General features: G+C 39.0%; 1 protein-coding gene across 2 annotated transcripts in view; it reads right to left on the bottom strand.

The window, feature by feature from the left end:
• Positions 1–16409, bottom strand: part of CEPT1 (choline/ethanolamine phosphotransferase 1) — a 251381-nt gene that overhangs the window by 117050 nt on the left and 117922 nt on the right. Inside the window, exon 6 of one of the 2 annotated variants that reach the window (XM_069238994.1) lies at positions 2566–2650. In XM_069238994.1, the coding sequence (XP_069095095.1) occupies positions 2566–2650 (85 nt within the window). Of the gene's footprint in view, positions 1–2565; positions 2651–11728; positions 11814–16409 lie in introns of both variants that reach the window. The other variant, XM_069238995.1, reaches the window with a different exon arrangement.

Here is a 16409-nt window from a genome sequence, read left to right as displayed (position 1 = left end):
CATTTGCATGAAGGTTACTGCAGACAGCAGTGTATCATATTTGAAGTTTCAGACCTAATGGTTTTCTGCAAGCAAGGGCCCAACATTTTTTTAAACCATTAATGTGGTCTATTTTCTAATAGGAGGAAAGAAATACCTTCATAGTTTAATAGATTATCTTCAGCTTCTAGGAATTTTGATGGAGAGTCCTAACTGTGACCCTTGAAAAGAGCCATTCAGTTTATTGCCTAATGCATCCCGCACAATGGCTCGAAGTATTGGGACAACAGCACTGGCCATCTGGTTTCAAACTGACGGGTCCATGCCAGACCAACTGATTTGAAAGGGATCAAAACCTTTTTGACCCTTCCCACATGTTCTATGGAATATCCAGTGATACTTTTGACAGTGAATGACTTTGCAGCAGGTGCATATGTCAATGCCACTTACCCCTTGGGTGAACCTCAGTGAGAAAAATACTACGTGGCTGTGTTCATGGAAGACCAACACAGTTTATAATACAGCAGTACTAGATTATTTCATCAAGTTGGTCTCAAAGTGCCTTCAGATTGTTACTGCTCTTACGTTTTAATAGTGGCTGTCTTCAATGTCAGACACGGACACAACTGATTCATTATAAATCATTCTGATACGGCGTCTTCAAAGTTGATGAAGCAGTCACAGAAAGATTCACTCATCAACAGGGAGTCCTTTTCTGCTAATGCTGCTTAAGTTTCAGAGCAAGAAAAAGAGACGTGGGGCGTGCAGCACTTCAAAAAATATATTTATATTTACTTACCTTTTGTAGGATTGCATTAAAATCCTAGGATTCTCAGGGAATCACACGTTCAAACAGTTCTGAAGCACCCTTTCCGAAAAGAATGAGGAGACCTTAAAATTATCAGTGGAGTAGCACACTCCAGACATCAAAGACAGCACCTGAAATGGCCATTTACTGGAACTTGAGACATGTAGCATCTGCACTCCTTAAAGGCAGCCCTATGAATAACACCGGAAACAATGCCTAGAGTTAGGTTCAAAGTCTCTGTAAAAGTGAAAGAACAAAAGATACCAGGTTGAAGAAAGGGGACAGCAAAAGGGAAGGATTCGTGCTTTTGGCAGCTTGCATTCAGGCTTTCCCACTGATACTATGGCAGATGCTTCGGTTTCTTTTAGAAAGTGGCTGGCTGTCACTGGATTATGAATTAATGGAGTGGAGGAAGTTGGTGTCTTTAAATCAAAATGAAGCAAATGCTGCAATACACACATTTGCATTGGGCAATCAATCACTAACGGCCATTTACCTTTTTACCTATTTTTTTTTAAAGTTTCGAAAGAAATCTCAACATTTGTCGCACTTCATTCTACCCTTACAAGGGTATATGTTAAAAACTGAAAATAAACTTTAGAATCGGTCTACACTGGCCATCCAAACTAGGTTTCTGTTACTGAATACTTCGGAGGTGCTTTGGAAAATAGTACTTACAAACATTATTAGCTAGACATTCTAAAGACATGAAGATAAGTCTTCAAACAGTCTACCCATTTCTTGGCCTTTCCTTGTTCACCAAAAGCCAGTGTTTAAAGACCAATAAAAAAGTAGACTAATAAGAGTTTTGCTGGATTTGCACTTCCCAAAGGGAAGATGAATGTGCACTGAAAACGTCCTACTGGACATTCTGGTAAAGGTTTATATCACTTGGAAAAGAAAAATAATGTTAGCAGTTGGCAACATACATATTACATAGGAGCAAACATAGATTAAAAAAGCATTACAGTATTTAACTAAAATATTGTCCCTTCCTTTTTCATGTCCCATTAATCTGGAACCAATAACGTCTAATACAGCTTTAAAGCCAGCATGCAGTTAATCCATGCATTATGTTCAGCGGATGTAATAGAGAAAACAAGGCGGATGCCTCCAGCTCAGAAACCAGTCTTTGACAACCTGCTTTACTGGATATGATTGCTGGGTCTCCTGATTTCAAGGACACTGGCGCAAAAAATGCTGTATTCTGGAATTAAAGAAATCGTACAAGTACACAAAAACTATTAGGAGAACATGCTAAGTTTTCAAAGCGTTGCTATTATGTGGTTTAGTGATTTTAACAAGGCAGTGTTATCTGAAGACGTGGAGGATTATGACAAAGCAACTAAAAATCAGACTGCTGTTATTTAAAGATAAACAAGTAGATGTTCTCCATAGACATGGTCTGCCATATTCCACTACTACAAGGATAAAAGATAAAGTACATGCATGAAAGACCCATGAAGTGAAGAGACACAAAATGTTTCCCCGATTAATAATTAAACCAGAAAAAAGCTTCCAAATTTCCCTGTGGTATAAACATATTGCATAAAATACTATGGCACTTTCACATTTTTAATACATATTGTGAATTCTGCGTGTGCCAATGTTTCCTTCCGAAAGCCTTTCAAATGATCAGAAAACATGTTAGAGTATTCTCAAAAATAAGATCTAAAATTTTCCTCGAAAAAAATGGCAAACTTTAATGAAGACAAGTAATGCAATGCTGTATCTCTAAAATCAATCTCATTGAAATTGTGTAAAATTAATGAAATTACCATGGAATGCCAAAAAGCTGGTCCTCCGATCGCTGACAGCAAGTACATGATTATTATGAGGATTTGTACTTCAGTCACATCAATTCTGATTAGGTACAAAAAGCCAGAAAAGCATGATTACATCAAGCAGTGTCATGTCAAAAATCTGCTAGCCAAGCAACAGCTAACCTCTATCATGCACACGGTACCTGTTATGAAGTGGAGATAAACAGAATGTTGCTTAATAGCTGCAATTCAATCACCGAATTTGAAGATCGTGTGAGGCAATAAAAATCCACACCATGGAGATTTTATAACGCTTTACCCTAAAACATTCTTGCCCATTTGTCGTTGCCGTTCAGAAATTAGTCTGCATACACTGAGAAAAAGGTTTTTCAAGCATGGAAAATCGTGTTTCCGTTTAGTCACTTTAGATACATTGTGGGTTTCAGGTCAATGTCATTCTGACTGACTCCACACTCACCCAACATATGATCCACATTCACAACTTAGCTCAGTAAACAACATGCTTTTCTGAATCCAAATTCAACATGACAGAGCAGCATACAGCGCACACATCCCAGGATTCTACTGCAAAATAACAATAATCAAGTTCCAGGATCTTCTTATTGTGAAATGTAGAAGATGACAGGAGAGGGAGAGTGCGTTCAAACTGAAGTGAGCATCTTTATCAATAGCCCTGCACATAAATTTACATGTGTATACTGACAGAGCCATTACATTTGAAACATTAGGATATGTGGACGCATGTTTTTCTGACTTAAGCTAACTAGGCCCCAACACCATCTTGTTCAAAATGGATACCATATCATGATGGTCAGTCTATGTTAATATTTCTTTCCTAGACATTACGTGCATCAAAATGTAGACTGTTTATCTCTAAAAGACACTTTTCTTCAAGAGCTCACTGGAGGAAAGCCTTTTACTACAATATCCGAGGTTCTTCTTGCCAGCACATAGTACTGCATTTATGATTTATGTAAAAACTTTGGTCTCGCTGCCAGGCCTTGAAAAATTATAAAAATGTTACTAGACCTGCAGCTCGAGTAACTTTAATGATCAACTCGACCTAACTATAATGTACTTGACCCATAAACTGGTCTCAAATTTTGTGATCCTAAGCAAATATTTTACTATACAGAGTCACCTTTTTCTTCATTCTCACATATGAGTGCACCTTCAAATATGTAAGCTTAGCATTTCTGCTGTACAAAAAACCTCTTGTTTTATTAAATAGACTAAATGTTTGCTCCATGTATAATAAGAATCTAGCACACATATAGAGGACATATGATCCATGACTTGCCTCTTAGTTTACTAAACATAGACATCAGGGCAGGAGTGTTCCTCAGTTTATGTTTAACCACTCACTTTCAATAAATATATCACTTAAGCATGATGTGGCAGCACACTGTCATTTACAGACAGTAAATTTCCAATAAATGTCCTAAAACCATTCCACTAACTTGCAGCTTTAGTGATAATACTATATAGCGTATTAACAATAATCTGAACATTGGGAGCCAGAAGATAGTTATTATTTGCAAATCACCAAAAAAAGTGTTGCGATTTGTTTTCTTCCTTTTAAAATATTTTTTCATCACACAGAACGATGAAAAATGGGCTTTCACAACTACTAAATTTGAAGACAAACTAATGTTTGACCTCTGTCTCTGAACACAGAGCTAATGTGCCAAGATCACAAAATTTAAAGGCATCTTTATTGCTCCTGCACTTTCATACTGAACAGAACACCTGCTCTTTGTCAACTAGGCAGAAGGGATTAGTAGTTCCTAAAAATAGCTTGACCTGATAAAATATGACTCACCATAGAGTCAGTGAAGAGGCCTGACTCCAAACGACATTAGGTCAAGAGTCATGTAGTGGGTTAGTGCTAAGGGAATAGTGTTATATGACATTTAAAAAAATGAAAATGGGATTTGTTGGAGCAATGATCAAACCATGCTGCTGCTGCTGCAGTTCCTGTGATTTCTACGTAAGAAAACTGTATACAAATCCTTGAAAATTGAGTGAATAAGATTAATTTGGCCCCTACTAGGAATGCTGTTCAATTAGTTACTGTATTTGCTGCACATCTGAGAATTAAGAATATTTTATGATTTTGCTTTAATTCCTGTATTAATCTGTGTATGAAAGCCTTCATGGTAAATAACAATCATGCATTTCAATGAGATTACCGCTGTGCTGCACTTTGTTATTCCTGTATTGTACTTTTAAATTTTATAAAAAGCCTTCTGGTTTTCTAATTTTTAATCTTGAACTCCCTTTTTGAGTCTGTCTTTTCTTACGGTTTGTGTTTTGAAATGCGGTTTTGAACCAGCACAGTCCACCGAATGTTTGTGCTCCCTCTACTGCTTGCATCACATCGGAACCAGATATCATGACTTGATCACACATCAGCCCCCTCTCCCCCAGCCCATTTGGAGTACCAAACCCATCCCCCACCATGTTCACCCAAGCTGTTAGCAGGCTGAGCAGGAAGAGACGGACTTCATGTAAGAATCCCTCTATCAGACAAAGCGAGGGGCATCTCTTGGGGCGTAACCCGGTGTCTGACTGCATGAAACTCCCGATGACGCGGTGGGAGTTCTGCTGTAGATGGACTGCAGTTCACAGTGGAAGGCATTTCCTTATGATCACAGCAGAAGTCTGGCTGCAGGGTAGCTCACCCTAACTGTGTGTTACTGGTTATGCACTTCTCTGTCACAGTCTGCATAACTTGTAAAAGACTGCACCCTTGGATCACACGTAGTTCAGAGTACACACCTACTTGTTCGCTGACACACTTAAAGGCACCACACGGGTAAGGGTCTTCTTTACACGTGGTCACTTTGCTACATTACGTGAGGTGTTTGTCAAACAGTATTATACAAAAGGGTACATGATGTATGTATTTCAGTACATAAGATGCAGATAAATGTTAAAAAATATAATTTTATTTTGAGTGGACAGCAATTGTGCCATCTCCAGGCGTCTTTTATCGTATTTGCTTTCAAGGAGAGCCAGATGATTTATTGCTCACAGGCAATCTGTGAATCAGCTGCCAGAATCGGTTGCAATCCTTATCCCTGTGACAACCATTGATTGAAGGACAAAGGGCACGTGCTGCCACTTCACCCTGAAAGAAGAAGCAATAGGCTTCTTGTTCCGGTCTCCAGGTCCATTTAGAGTTTTGTAGCTTTTCGGTGTGGGGTACATATTCTTGAAAATAAAGAAAACTGAGTAGTCTGGATTAGATAAAGCACCAAACAGAACACATTACAAGAAGGTGAACATGCGATCATAAAAAACGCCAATCAAGTAATATGATCAGACTATTTGAAACTAAATATTGAACAGATGATGGGTTCACTCTCATAAAATGTTATACATTTGTACAGATTAGAGTTAATGACACAAGATTGTTGTGTTATTGTTGCAGGGGGACAGATGATTTAAAAGCCAGATATCAGCTATCCAATATGCAATCTTTCTTGTTCATTTTTTTCCCCAGTTTCATAAAGTGCAATCCTGGCTTGAAGGTACTGGCGTGCTTTACATACACATTCATTTTGTTTTTTGTATGCACAGGAGAATTTTCTGATGTGTCCAGAATGACAGTATGTTGAGGCAAGTCGAGACTCGAACATGGTTCCACCTACCCCAAAGTCGGCAGTTCTGGCTGTTACGTCACAGCCTCTGTTTGTTGCTTCTTCATTTCCGGGTGCTTTTTCCCCATTCTGCCACTGTCCTTCTCTAATCTGCCCTTTTCGTCCCCTCCCTCCCTGTCCAGTCTCTGAGACAGAAAGCGGTGACCGGTGTACCATCTGTGGTCCTGGGAGTTTGTTGCAAGACACAACAAAGATGAGTACTGAGGTACAATGCTGCACCTACTCCTTTACACACAGTAGGAACATTCAGCTCCCGAGGATGCTGATGTAGCCAACCAGCATAACACAAAGTATGAAGCTTTCATATTTCTTTCATACTGAAAAATTGAGTGAAGTATTTTAGGTAAAGGAAAAGGTAAAAAGCAAAGGAATGTTGAAACTGGGGTTAAAAAAATAAAATAATTACTTACGTATTTCTGGGAACCATCAAGCATTGAAAAAAAAAATAAGGCAGTGAAAGGATGGACTCCGTAGCAGTGAACTTTCCATCACTGCAGACCTATATAAAATGGTAAATAAAGCACGAGGGTGGGTCAGCGGTCTAACAGATTTGTGAATACCAGACCTTTTTAACAAGAAATATAACTATGCGATGGGACTTCACATAGCATTAGAAGCAGACATCATCCCTCATTTAACATAAATATTAAATAAACTACAAAACTTATGAAAAACGAGCATTGGCAAAGGCAGTAGGTTTTGCCTATTGTCGGTGTCAAGGTTTATTTTTTGTAACTAAGTTATATTTCACAGCAGCTTAACAGCTCTGCAATATGTAAAAAATAAAAAAAATAAAAATAGAAAGACAGTCAGAGTTTACATAGGCTCCATTCGCTTTGTCAATGCTTGTTTGTTTATGCACCATTTGGGGCGGTGATCACAAGGATTGAGTCATGTGATCAAGGCTCATACTAAAACTAATCATGTGGTGATTCTTCCTTAAACAGAATTCCTGGTTGTACCTTGTTTTGCATGGCGATTTTCTTACATTGGGTTTGGGCTTGTCTTTGCTAAGTGTGCTCCCTAGGCAGCCGTTCCTCCTCATGTGTGCGTGGGTGTACCCCTGTGCAGGGTGGGTCGAGGTGGTTCTGTGTTGTGAAATATATAAGTATATATAAATATATAAGTATATATATATATATATATATATATACACACATAAAAACACGAAAAGGTGTGATGACATGTCCATATGTATGTGTAACAGGAGGTTGTATAAGCCAAGTGTGTTTATCTAAGTGTGGAAATGCATCACCATGCATGTGTACACGCCTTTCGTTTGATTTATTCTTTAATTTATTGTTCCAAGATGGATGGACATCACTTGGAGCAGTAAGTATTAAAATAAAAAAAATAAACTGAGCTTATTTGTGAGTGAAAGCATTTTTTTGAACACACGTTGGCAAAGCCAATAGGTTTCACCTATGCAATGGCTGTCTTTTTTTTTTTTTTAGTATGGTGCACAGCAGCGTGAGCTGCAGTGCAACATGGCTTAAAGAAAAAAAGGGATTTCAAAAAAAAAAAAAGTCATGAATACAATGACACGGCCAGCATTGACAGTGTCATATTCCTTTTTCCCCCCTTAAGCTGTGCTCCACAGCAGCCTGCACAGCTATACAACACTTACACAAAAACAAACAGAACGAGGGGCTTTGGGGACAGCAAGCAATACAAGGGAGGGGGGTTGGGGGGGCGGGGGCAGGGTTAACAACGCAAGCACTAATCTGATCATGAAACCTGAAATGTCTTGGATAACAAATGAATCAATGGAGAAGAACTACTGGGCATGGCTTCATTCCTTTCTGTAATTACCTGTCTTACTCCTGAAAACTCACCTAAACTCTACTCTAATCTCATGACCAATCACTCAAAGAATATACCTTTTAAATCACAATAATCCTGAAATAACAATCATCATTCCAATCAGAGATAGCTCTGCAACTGTCAAATCCTCTTAGTATGGAACTCTAACAACGTATTGTAGAATTGGCACTGCCCAATTCCTTCTTGGACCCCTTCTTTGAAACAAGGATTTTTTTCCTACTGTTCTCTCAAGGGACCAAGCTTATTATAATATATATTTTTTTTTTTACAAAAAGCAAACCTTGACATGAGACCTTCAGAACCTCACAGTCACAAAGCTTACATTCCTTGTTAAATTAATTTAGGAAGCAGAACTTTCCAAATGCAATCTCACCTTTTGAACAATGACATTCTTGGCTTCAGGCAAGATACAGTACAGCGATAACAAGGCACCGCCACGCGTTGGAGAGTGCCCTTCACACTTTAAAATCTGAGGCTGAATGTTTGGTATTTGACCTTTCACTGGCCTTTGATATACTAGGCCACGGAATGAATACCAAAAGAACAATTTTGAACTGATTTTCAATATTTGTCCAAAAAGTTGCAATTCATTTAGCTTACAACCTTCAGATCCCTCACTTTGCTGCTCAAGGTTCTACCACCTCACACACCCTTTAACATTCCGATACAGTCATCTGGATCTCCTTTGCTGAACCAGTACAAAGTCAGAAACATCCAGATGTGCCTGAGGGTTTATCTTAAATCGTTGCTGTGTACCTTGAAAGTCAACATGTGCCATATTGAAGAACTACATCCCTTGAAGGGTAGATTTTGTGTGTCAAAATAGTGCTTTAGGAGCACATGTACAAAATGTGTTTGATTCCATAAGCCCCTTTGTATAGCTTTACGTTTTAATAGCTTCCCATCCATCAGTACAATGTTACATAAGAAGCATTTTTAAATACGGTCTCTCCACTTTACAGTTAGTAAGTACCTGCATTTGGGACAGCATCTGTTTTTATACTGTCCACTATGCGCAGTTCTTATTTGCGGTGCCCGTTAGACACACTGTCCTTTCACCATTTTATTTCAAACCTCATTCACATCACCCATACAACCCAAACTACAAACATTCTTTCACTCATGCACACTGAAGGGTTGCACAGAAACCAGAGTCAAATTGGAGCACTTCACAATCTTTCGAGGGGTATGAAGTGCTTGCAATATAATGGAACTGGACCACCAGTGAAAGAGTTTGCTGAAAAACACTACATATATGCCAATAAATTAGCTGCTCTGCCTTTTTTTGCAGGACAAATTCACTAAATCTAATTGAATACTTAGTAATGAAGGTACAGTTTTCGAATGGATCTCATACTAGCACTGACACATCCTCGACAGCCTTATCAATATCTCACTCCAATAAAATCTATCCTTCATACTGCTCTGTAGCCATTTTAGCTATTGTTTTAGACATGTTATTTTAGCAAACTAGGCCTGCCGCTGTGCACTTTTACCTAGATATGTTTTATTCTAGCTTCGTTATATTATTTTGCAGTCTTGTTTTATTTTTCTCTATCTAGCTGTTCTTCGCCTAGGCCAGCACGGAGTTCTTAAACAAGACATTTCTTTCACTCTGTGCTTTCTCAAGGCTGCAGTGAGATCGGTTGCGGGCAAAAGTGGTACGCTTTGTCTCCAATGTTTACAGAAACATACACACTCTTGTGGGGATCCTTTCCACGAACATCAGCGGTTTTATTATAAAAACACTACTTTGATCCATGTACGTTAGAGGGAGGTTCCAGCCAGATGACCATGGCTGTATGTTGATAGTTTCGCCGCAGCTGCTTATGTAGACTACAGGCGTCTTGCTCAGGTATTAGAGACGTTGTCTTCCCAGCGGAACCTGAAGGGCAGAATTAGAGCTTAACATGCTGTGGACTAACATAGCCTAGGCAGGAACTATTCTTAAAAACCTTAGTGATAACATGGTAGCGTTATTTTTGTGTTTTACTTTTATTGTCACAATTTTAATCCTATTGTGCTTCATCGTCCTAGTTATTGCAATACATGCTTTATTATCTAATATGCAGTTGTTTCAATAAATCCTTATTGAACTATACTCTGCCTCAGATTGTCCTTGTATACGTGAGACTAATGTAACTTAGAGAAACGGATGAGATCTAAGTGGCCACGATTTCCCCGAGGAGTCATTTGTGTCATGCGCCGGGTTGCCCAATCATCCCTGTTCTTGGGTGGAGATGACGCACTGCTAGTTAGCTAGAAGAAATCCCAGATTAGGCCATTAGGTGTCACCTGGTGTGGGTTCAGACTCAGACCCCCGCAGTACAAGTGATTCTGCCGCCCAAATCCAGCAATCTTATTAGGATAATGAGAACCTACGCGACAATACATAAGGTTTGTTTGGAACAAAGAAATGTGGTCACATTACTTCAGTCATCCCGGAACCTTGGCTTGCTTTTCAGAGTACTAGATTCAGAGCTGCACTACATAAAGCACTCTAGCCTTTACAGCAAACTGATTCTTATTGGTAGGTATCATTGTTAAGAAATAAATCCAGGCCAGCTCTTGAAAATCCAGATAGGAAGAAAAGAAAAATGCACTAAATTAAGCAATTTTTAGCTTCGCTCCTAAATTTGCAAGACATTTAAAAAACCTCAGAACTACAGGTTTTGTGCAATGCCATGAAAACATATTCTTCAAGTCTTTCTTTGAGTGCTAACCTTTTGCTGTTTATGCTCTTTCTTCATTTTTAGTTCACTTCTTGTAATGTACTGTATCGTGAAATTTGTATAGCACTTATTACCCCTATGTACATCCGTTTCATTTGGAACAGCGGCTTCTTTCACTGACAGGTGGATTTGCTGGGCTTTCTATGATATATACACTGCTATCCCTCAGGCGGCGCTATATAAATATATCTAAAAAATAAAAAGTCCCAAAATGTGAGCTTAAATCTTTTTGGCAATGTTAAATTGAAAAATAGTCATTTTTGTGAAATAAAATACTATTTTACACAACATTATCCATGTTGAATCTTTCAGGTACTGTACGTTAGACACAGCCTAGAACATTACCAGTTAAAGGTCTATTGTCCACAAAGTAGGCCTAGTCTTGAACGAGTTACTTGTTAATAAATAAAAAAAAATAACTTCAAAAATGAAATTCTAGTTGTTTTCATTAGACAATCTTCCTTGGTGCCATGTGCTACGCTATATAAATCTTCTAAATCTAATCCAATAGCAGGAAGGTCGTGCATATATCAAACATATCACTCCTTACCTTGAAAACAATTTATGAAGAGTGGAGGGGCATAACTCATAGCATGAACATTGAGCACAGACCTTACGCCAAATAACATTTTGCTGGGCTAAAGAAAGGAACAACAAGCATCAACATGAGCTGCTAAAGAAACACACATTCGACTCAAAATACAAAACAAACTTATAAAATGATACGTGTGGATTTTTATTGCCGTTTCGGAGTATGAACTCATTCTTTGCCAAGAAGAGATCACAAACCAGTATATACAGTAATTTTCTGCTTTGTTCGGTATTTGCCATATCGCCCAGTGACGGGTCTTTTACAGGCCATAATGTGCATGACAAGGCTGCCGTCTCTAACAAATGCATGCCACTGTTCATTGGCTAGCTTAGCTCCAGAGTTACCGTGTAGTTCCAGAACTCGGGACCCACAATTCCTGTGAGGAGATGGAACACTATAACACAGAGTTCAGTCTCTGTAACATCGAATCTACGTGTGAAGGAGAGAGAATTTGGAAACATAAACTTTGAATTTAAAATTAAAACTGCGAGTGGCAGAAATTATATGAAAAAAAAAATCTAACTTACCTGAACGTGCAGCCAAATATTCAGTTTAAACTGTCGTAGTGCTTAACAAGCAGTATTTAATAACACCCAACAATTCAAACTGAATTTTGCTTATGATGCAGTTGTTGATACTAGCCACTATTAAAACATATCTGAATACCAAGAAAAATGCATTATAACTTAGTCAAGCACCTTCTACTCTTTCACCTTTCAGAAAGATGTGGATCCCAAAAAACGCTGTAAGTGATCAATTTTGGGGTAGAAACAAATTGTGCATGCACCCACACGCGCGCGGGCGGACTCACACAACTCCCCCCCCCCCTCCTCCTTCCCCCTCCCCCCCAACCTCCATGCTTTAATTTCAAATACTGGAAAGTATTTTACTTTTCAAAAATATAATGCGATTTTTTGTTTTCCTTTTCAGCAAAAATGAAACACAACAGAGGTTACTCTGAAAGACAATATCTGTCAGCATGTCTCATGTACTTATTACATACACAGAGATAAAGGAAAGGTGGCATGACCATCACACTCCCTCCACCCCAGCTAAAACATTTCTACATGCTCAATCAATATAAAGAAAAACACACTACTACTCCAGATACAACACATTTCAGTAGGATTGTTGTGAACTCCCAGAAAAGCATTTATTTTTATTCAATCCTGAAAAGATTAAGTATTGAGAAATCTGCAAATACAATGAGCAAATAATTATAGATACATTCAGATGAAAATGTCAAACAGTGAATGTCTGAGAAGAGAGTCCTAATTATAAAGCATTTTGCCTTCCTGTGGCTACTTGGGTGCAGTTATTGATTCTAATGTAAAGCAACATGTAGTACATTAATTATATTTCATTATACTTAAGACGTGGTTTAGATGACAATGGGCTGCAGTTTTGGGAATTTCTTGGCCTCTCATAGACAGCACTTGCTTTCCACTACACAACCTCCATGTAGTCTCTGAATTGTTTTGCTTCCTTCTCCATGAAAAAAGGGTGCATCATAAAAAGAACTACTAATACACTTCATCTCGGTGCAAAGCAATCCACCTGTAAATACTATCCTGCCTGTTTCCCTCCGAGTAAGAACTGGGGCTGCCCAAATATTTTAGGAATGAACCTCTACTAAACGCAACAATGACTGTGTGGACATTTATACATGGATTTAGAACTATATAGGATCTAAAAAGAAAAAAAACAGAAAATTAATAAGGTAGGGAGAAACATGTGAGGTGGGGGCATATATGAGGGGAGGCGTAAGTAAAATGTAGACACTGCAACTATAATTCTTAAACATTGGTGTATTTTATACATTAATATGCTTTGAATAATTCCTCAGGAACCAAGCTTATTTATATTTTGTAAGCTATTGAGCAGTAGCAACATCTCACGTAATACAATAGCCAGTCCACTTTGTTATTTGGGTTTTCAGTTCAACTCAATACAATGGATAAATGTAAGCCCTGCGCTCTAAAGCTCACTTCAGAATCTAAGAGAGGAGCACTAACTTATTTATGTAAAACTTAATAGGGGAAGAGGTAGGGTCATAAGTAAATCTATGGAAGGACCACGCTAGAGAACAATATTGTTAACATTGTTCTCCAGCACTAGATTTATCTTCGATTCAGATCACTAGAATTTAAATAGTAGAAGTAAAATAGAAATAAATTGGGACAGTAGGAGCTAGGCTTTACCCCAGGCCTCAAAATATGTCCTCTTCCTCTTGTCCCAGATGGTAAGCAAATTAGGCTACCTCTCGCTGAAACCATATCCCTTCCACCTATAGGTGATTACAACGAGCTTCACATCGTTTAATTAAAACACCTACTACAAATATCTACCACACAAAATAGGGGAAAGAGGTACTGAAGACTCATTCTTCAGTTCTCCTAATCAAAATATTTCACACACAACAAAAGAAGAGCAGTGCAAATCAGGTCTCAAAAAAACAATTTGGGACAGGTATGGTACTGGAAACTGCAAGGCCCTCGCACACATAATTGTGGCATGCTTTATCATTAGTTATTTCCACACTTGAACTGCTAAGTGTTCGAGTAGGGTACCACCACTATTCGTGAAAGTGTTTTTTTATTTCTTTTTTTTAAAATATTGTTTAGGTGAAAAAGGTTACCCGGTGCCAGAGAAACAAAGAATAAACAGGGTGAAACTCTCTTCAGTAATCCTATTATAACTCTTTATTTTATGGTTACCTAGACTGGATACAAAAAAAAAAGGGGGAGGGAAAAGAGTTGTAATCAATGATGGATACCTGCTAGTACCTTCATTTGGACTGGTCTACATGTTTCAGCTGTTGCCTAAGCTCAAGGACTCTACAGCTTTCTTCCAGACCTATACAAATCTCTGTCTTGTATGAACTAAGAACTGCCTATGTGTAATAAGCATGTATTTAAACATGCGATTATCCAAAACTCGCGACCCTGAAATTCGAACATTACCCAAAGGTTAAGCAATTGTTTACTGGTCGCTCACACACAGATCTAGCTGATCTAAAGTCTAAGAAAACGAGGGAGTGTCACCCTTTAGTCACACATTCTTCAAGGGTGGCAACTGTTGCAATTGCTGCCGCCTTAATGCCGCTGCCAATTCTATGGGCGAGGGCCTACCAAATCTCAGTGGCATAACTGTCCCAAATTAGTGTTTTTGGCTAATTAGGACTAGCCTGCCTGTAGCTAGCCTGTCAGTGATGCCTTTGATGAGGTGTGAAATGCTGATCTCAGGAGTAGAGACAATTGTTTGGGCTTAGCAGGATGCTTTGGGTAAGGAATTTAACCCCAAGCGTGAGCCAAGCAGGACAGTTAAAGAAGGTTAAGGAACATTAACACTTGAACGGGACCAGGGAAGACCTGTACCTTTATAGCTTAGTTCTAAGGGAAGCCTTGAGAAGAGGGGATCTTCTGATCGCAGAGCACATTTTAGCCAGTTTAGAGTGAAGAAAATTGCTCACTGCCTTACACAAGTTCCTGTTTAACAGGCACACTCTGGGGCCAGAAATGATCTGCCATGTTGGATTTCACAAAAAACCTGAATTGTGGGATATTTCACATTGAGGCATAATGAAAATGTCACTTACCCAGTGTACATCTGTTCGTGGCATCAGTCGCAGTAGATTCGCATGTTCTGCAATAGCTCGCCATCTGGTGTTGTTCTTCGAAGAAGTCTTTCGAGTCACGGGACCGAGTGACTCCTCCTTTTGTCTCCATTGCGCATGGGCGTCGACTCCATCTTCGATTGTTTTTCCCCGCAGAGGGTGAGGTAGGAGTTGAATTGTAGTAATAGTGCCCATGCAATGGAGTGACTAAGTATGCACCTATTTAAGGTTGAGATGATACATATATAAATAATTGAAGGTAACTTCCAAACTGCTACAGGCTCCCGGGGAGGCGGGTGGGCACATGCGAATCTACTGCGACTGATGCCACGAACAGATGTACACTGGGTAAGTGACATTTTCAGTTCGATGGCATCTGTCGCTGTAGATACGCATGTTCTGCATAGACTAGTAAGCAGTTATTTCCCCAAAAGCGGTGGATCAGCCTGTAGGAGTGGAAGTAGTCTGAAATAATGTTCTTAATACAGCTTGACCTACTGTGGCTTGTTGTGCGGATAACACGTCTACACAGTAGTGCTTGGTGAATGTGTGAGGCGTAGACCATGTGGCTGCCTTACATATTTCTTGCATTGGGATGTTTCCTAGAAAGGCCATGGTAGCACCTTTCTTTCTGGTTGAGTGTGCCCTTGGTGTAATGGGCAGCTGTCGTTTAGCTTTAAGGTAGCAGATTTGGATGCATTTAACTATCCATCTGGCTATACCTTGTTTTGAAATTGGGTTTCCTGCATGAGGTTTTTTAAAATGCAATAAAGAGTTGTTTAGTCTTTCTGATGTTTTTTGTTCTGTCAATGTAATACATCAATGCTCTTTTGACATCTAATGTATGTAGCGCCCTTTCAGCTACGGTATCTGGCTGTGGAAAGAACACTGGAAGTTCCACTGTTTGATTTAGATGGAACGGTGAAATAACCTTTGGCAAAAATTTAGGATTGGTCCTTAAGACGACTTTATTTTTGTGTAGTTGTATAAAAGGTTCCTGTATTGTAAACGCCTGAATCTCGCTTACTCTTCTTAGGGAAGTAATGGCGATGAGAAATGCCACCTTCCAGGTTAGGAACTGTATGTCGCAGGAGTGCATGGGTTCAAAAGGTGGACCCATAAGTCTAGTTAGGACAACATTTAGGTTCCATGAAGGGACAGGTAGTGTTCTTGGTGGTATAATTCTCCTAAGGCCCTCCATGAATGCTTTAATGACTGGTATCTTATATAGGGAAGTTGAATAGGTAGTCTGCAGGTATGCAGAAATTGCTGCAAGGTGTATTTTAATGGAAGAGAAAGCTAGGTTAGATTTTTGTAAGTGAAGCAAGTAACCCACTACATGTTCTGGAGTTGTGTGTAATGGTTGTATTTGATTAATATGGCAGTAGCAAACAAACCTCTTCCATTTA

Source organism: Pleurodeles waltl, chromosome 6 (assembly GCF_031143425.1).
Source record: "Pleurodeles waltl isolate 20211129_DDA chromosome 6, aPleWal1.hap1.20221129, whole genome shotgun sequence".
Lineage (NCBI taxonomy): Eukaryota > Metazoa > Chordata > Amphibia > Caudata > Salamandridae > Pleurodeles > Pleurodeles waltl.
This window is presented reverse-complemented; position numbering and strand designations above follow the sequence as displayed.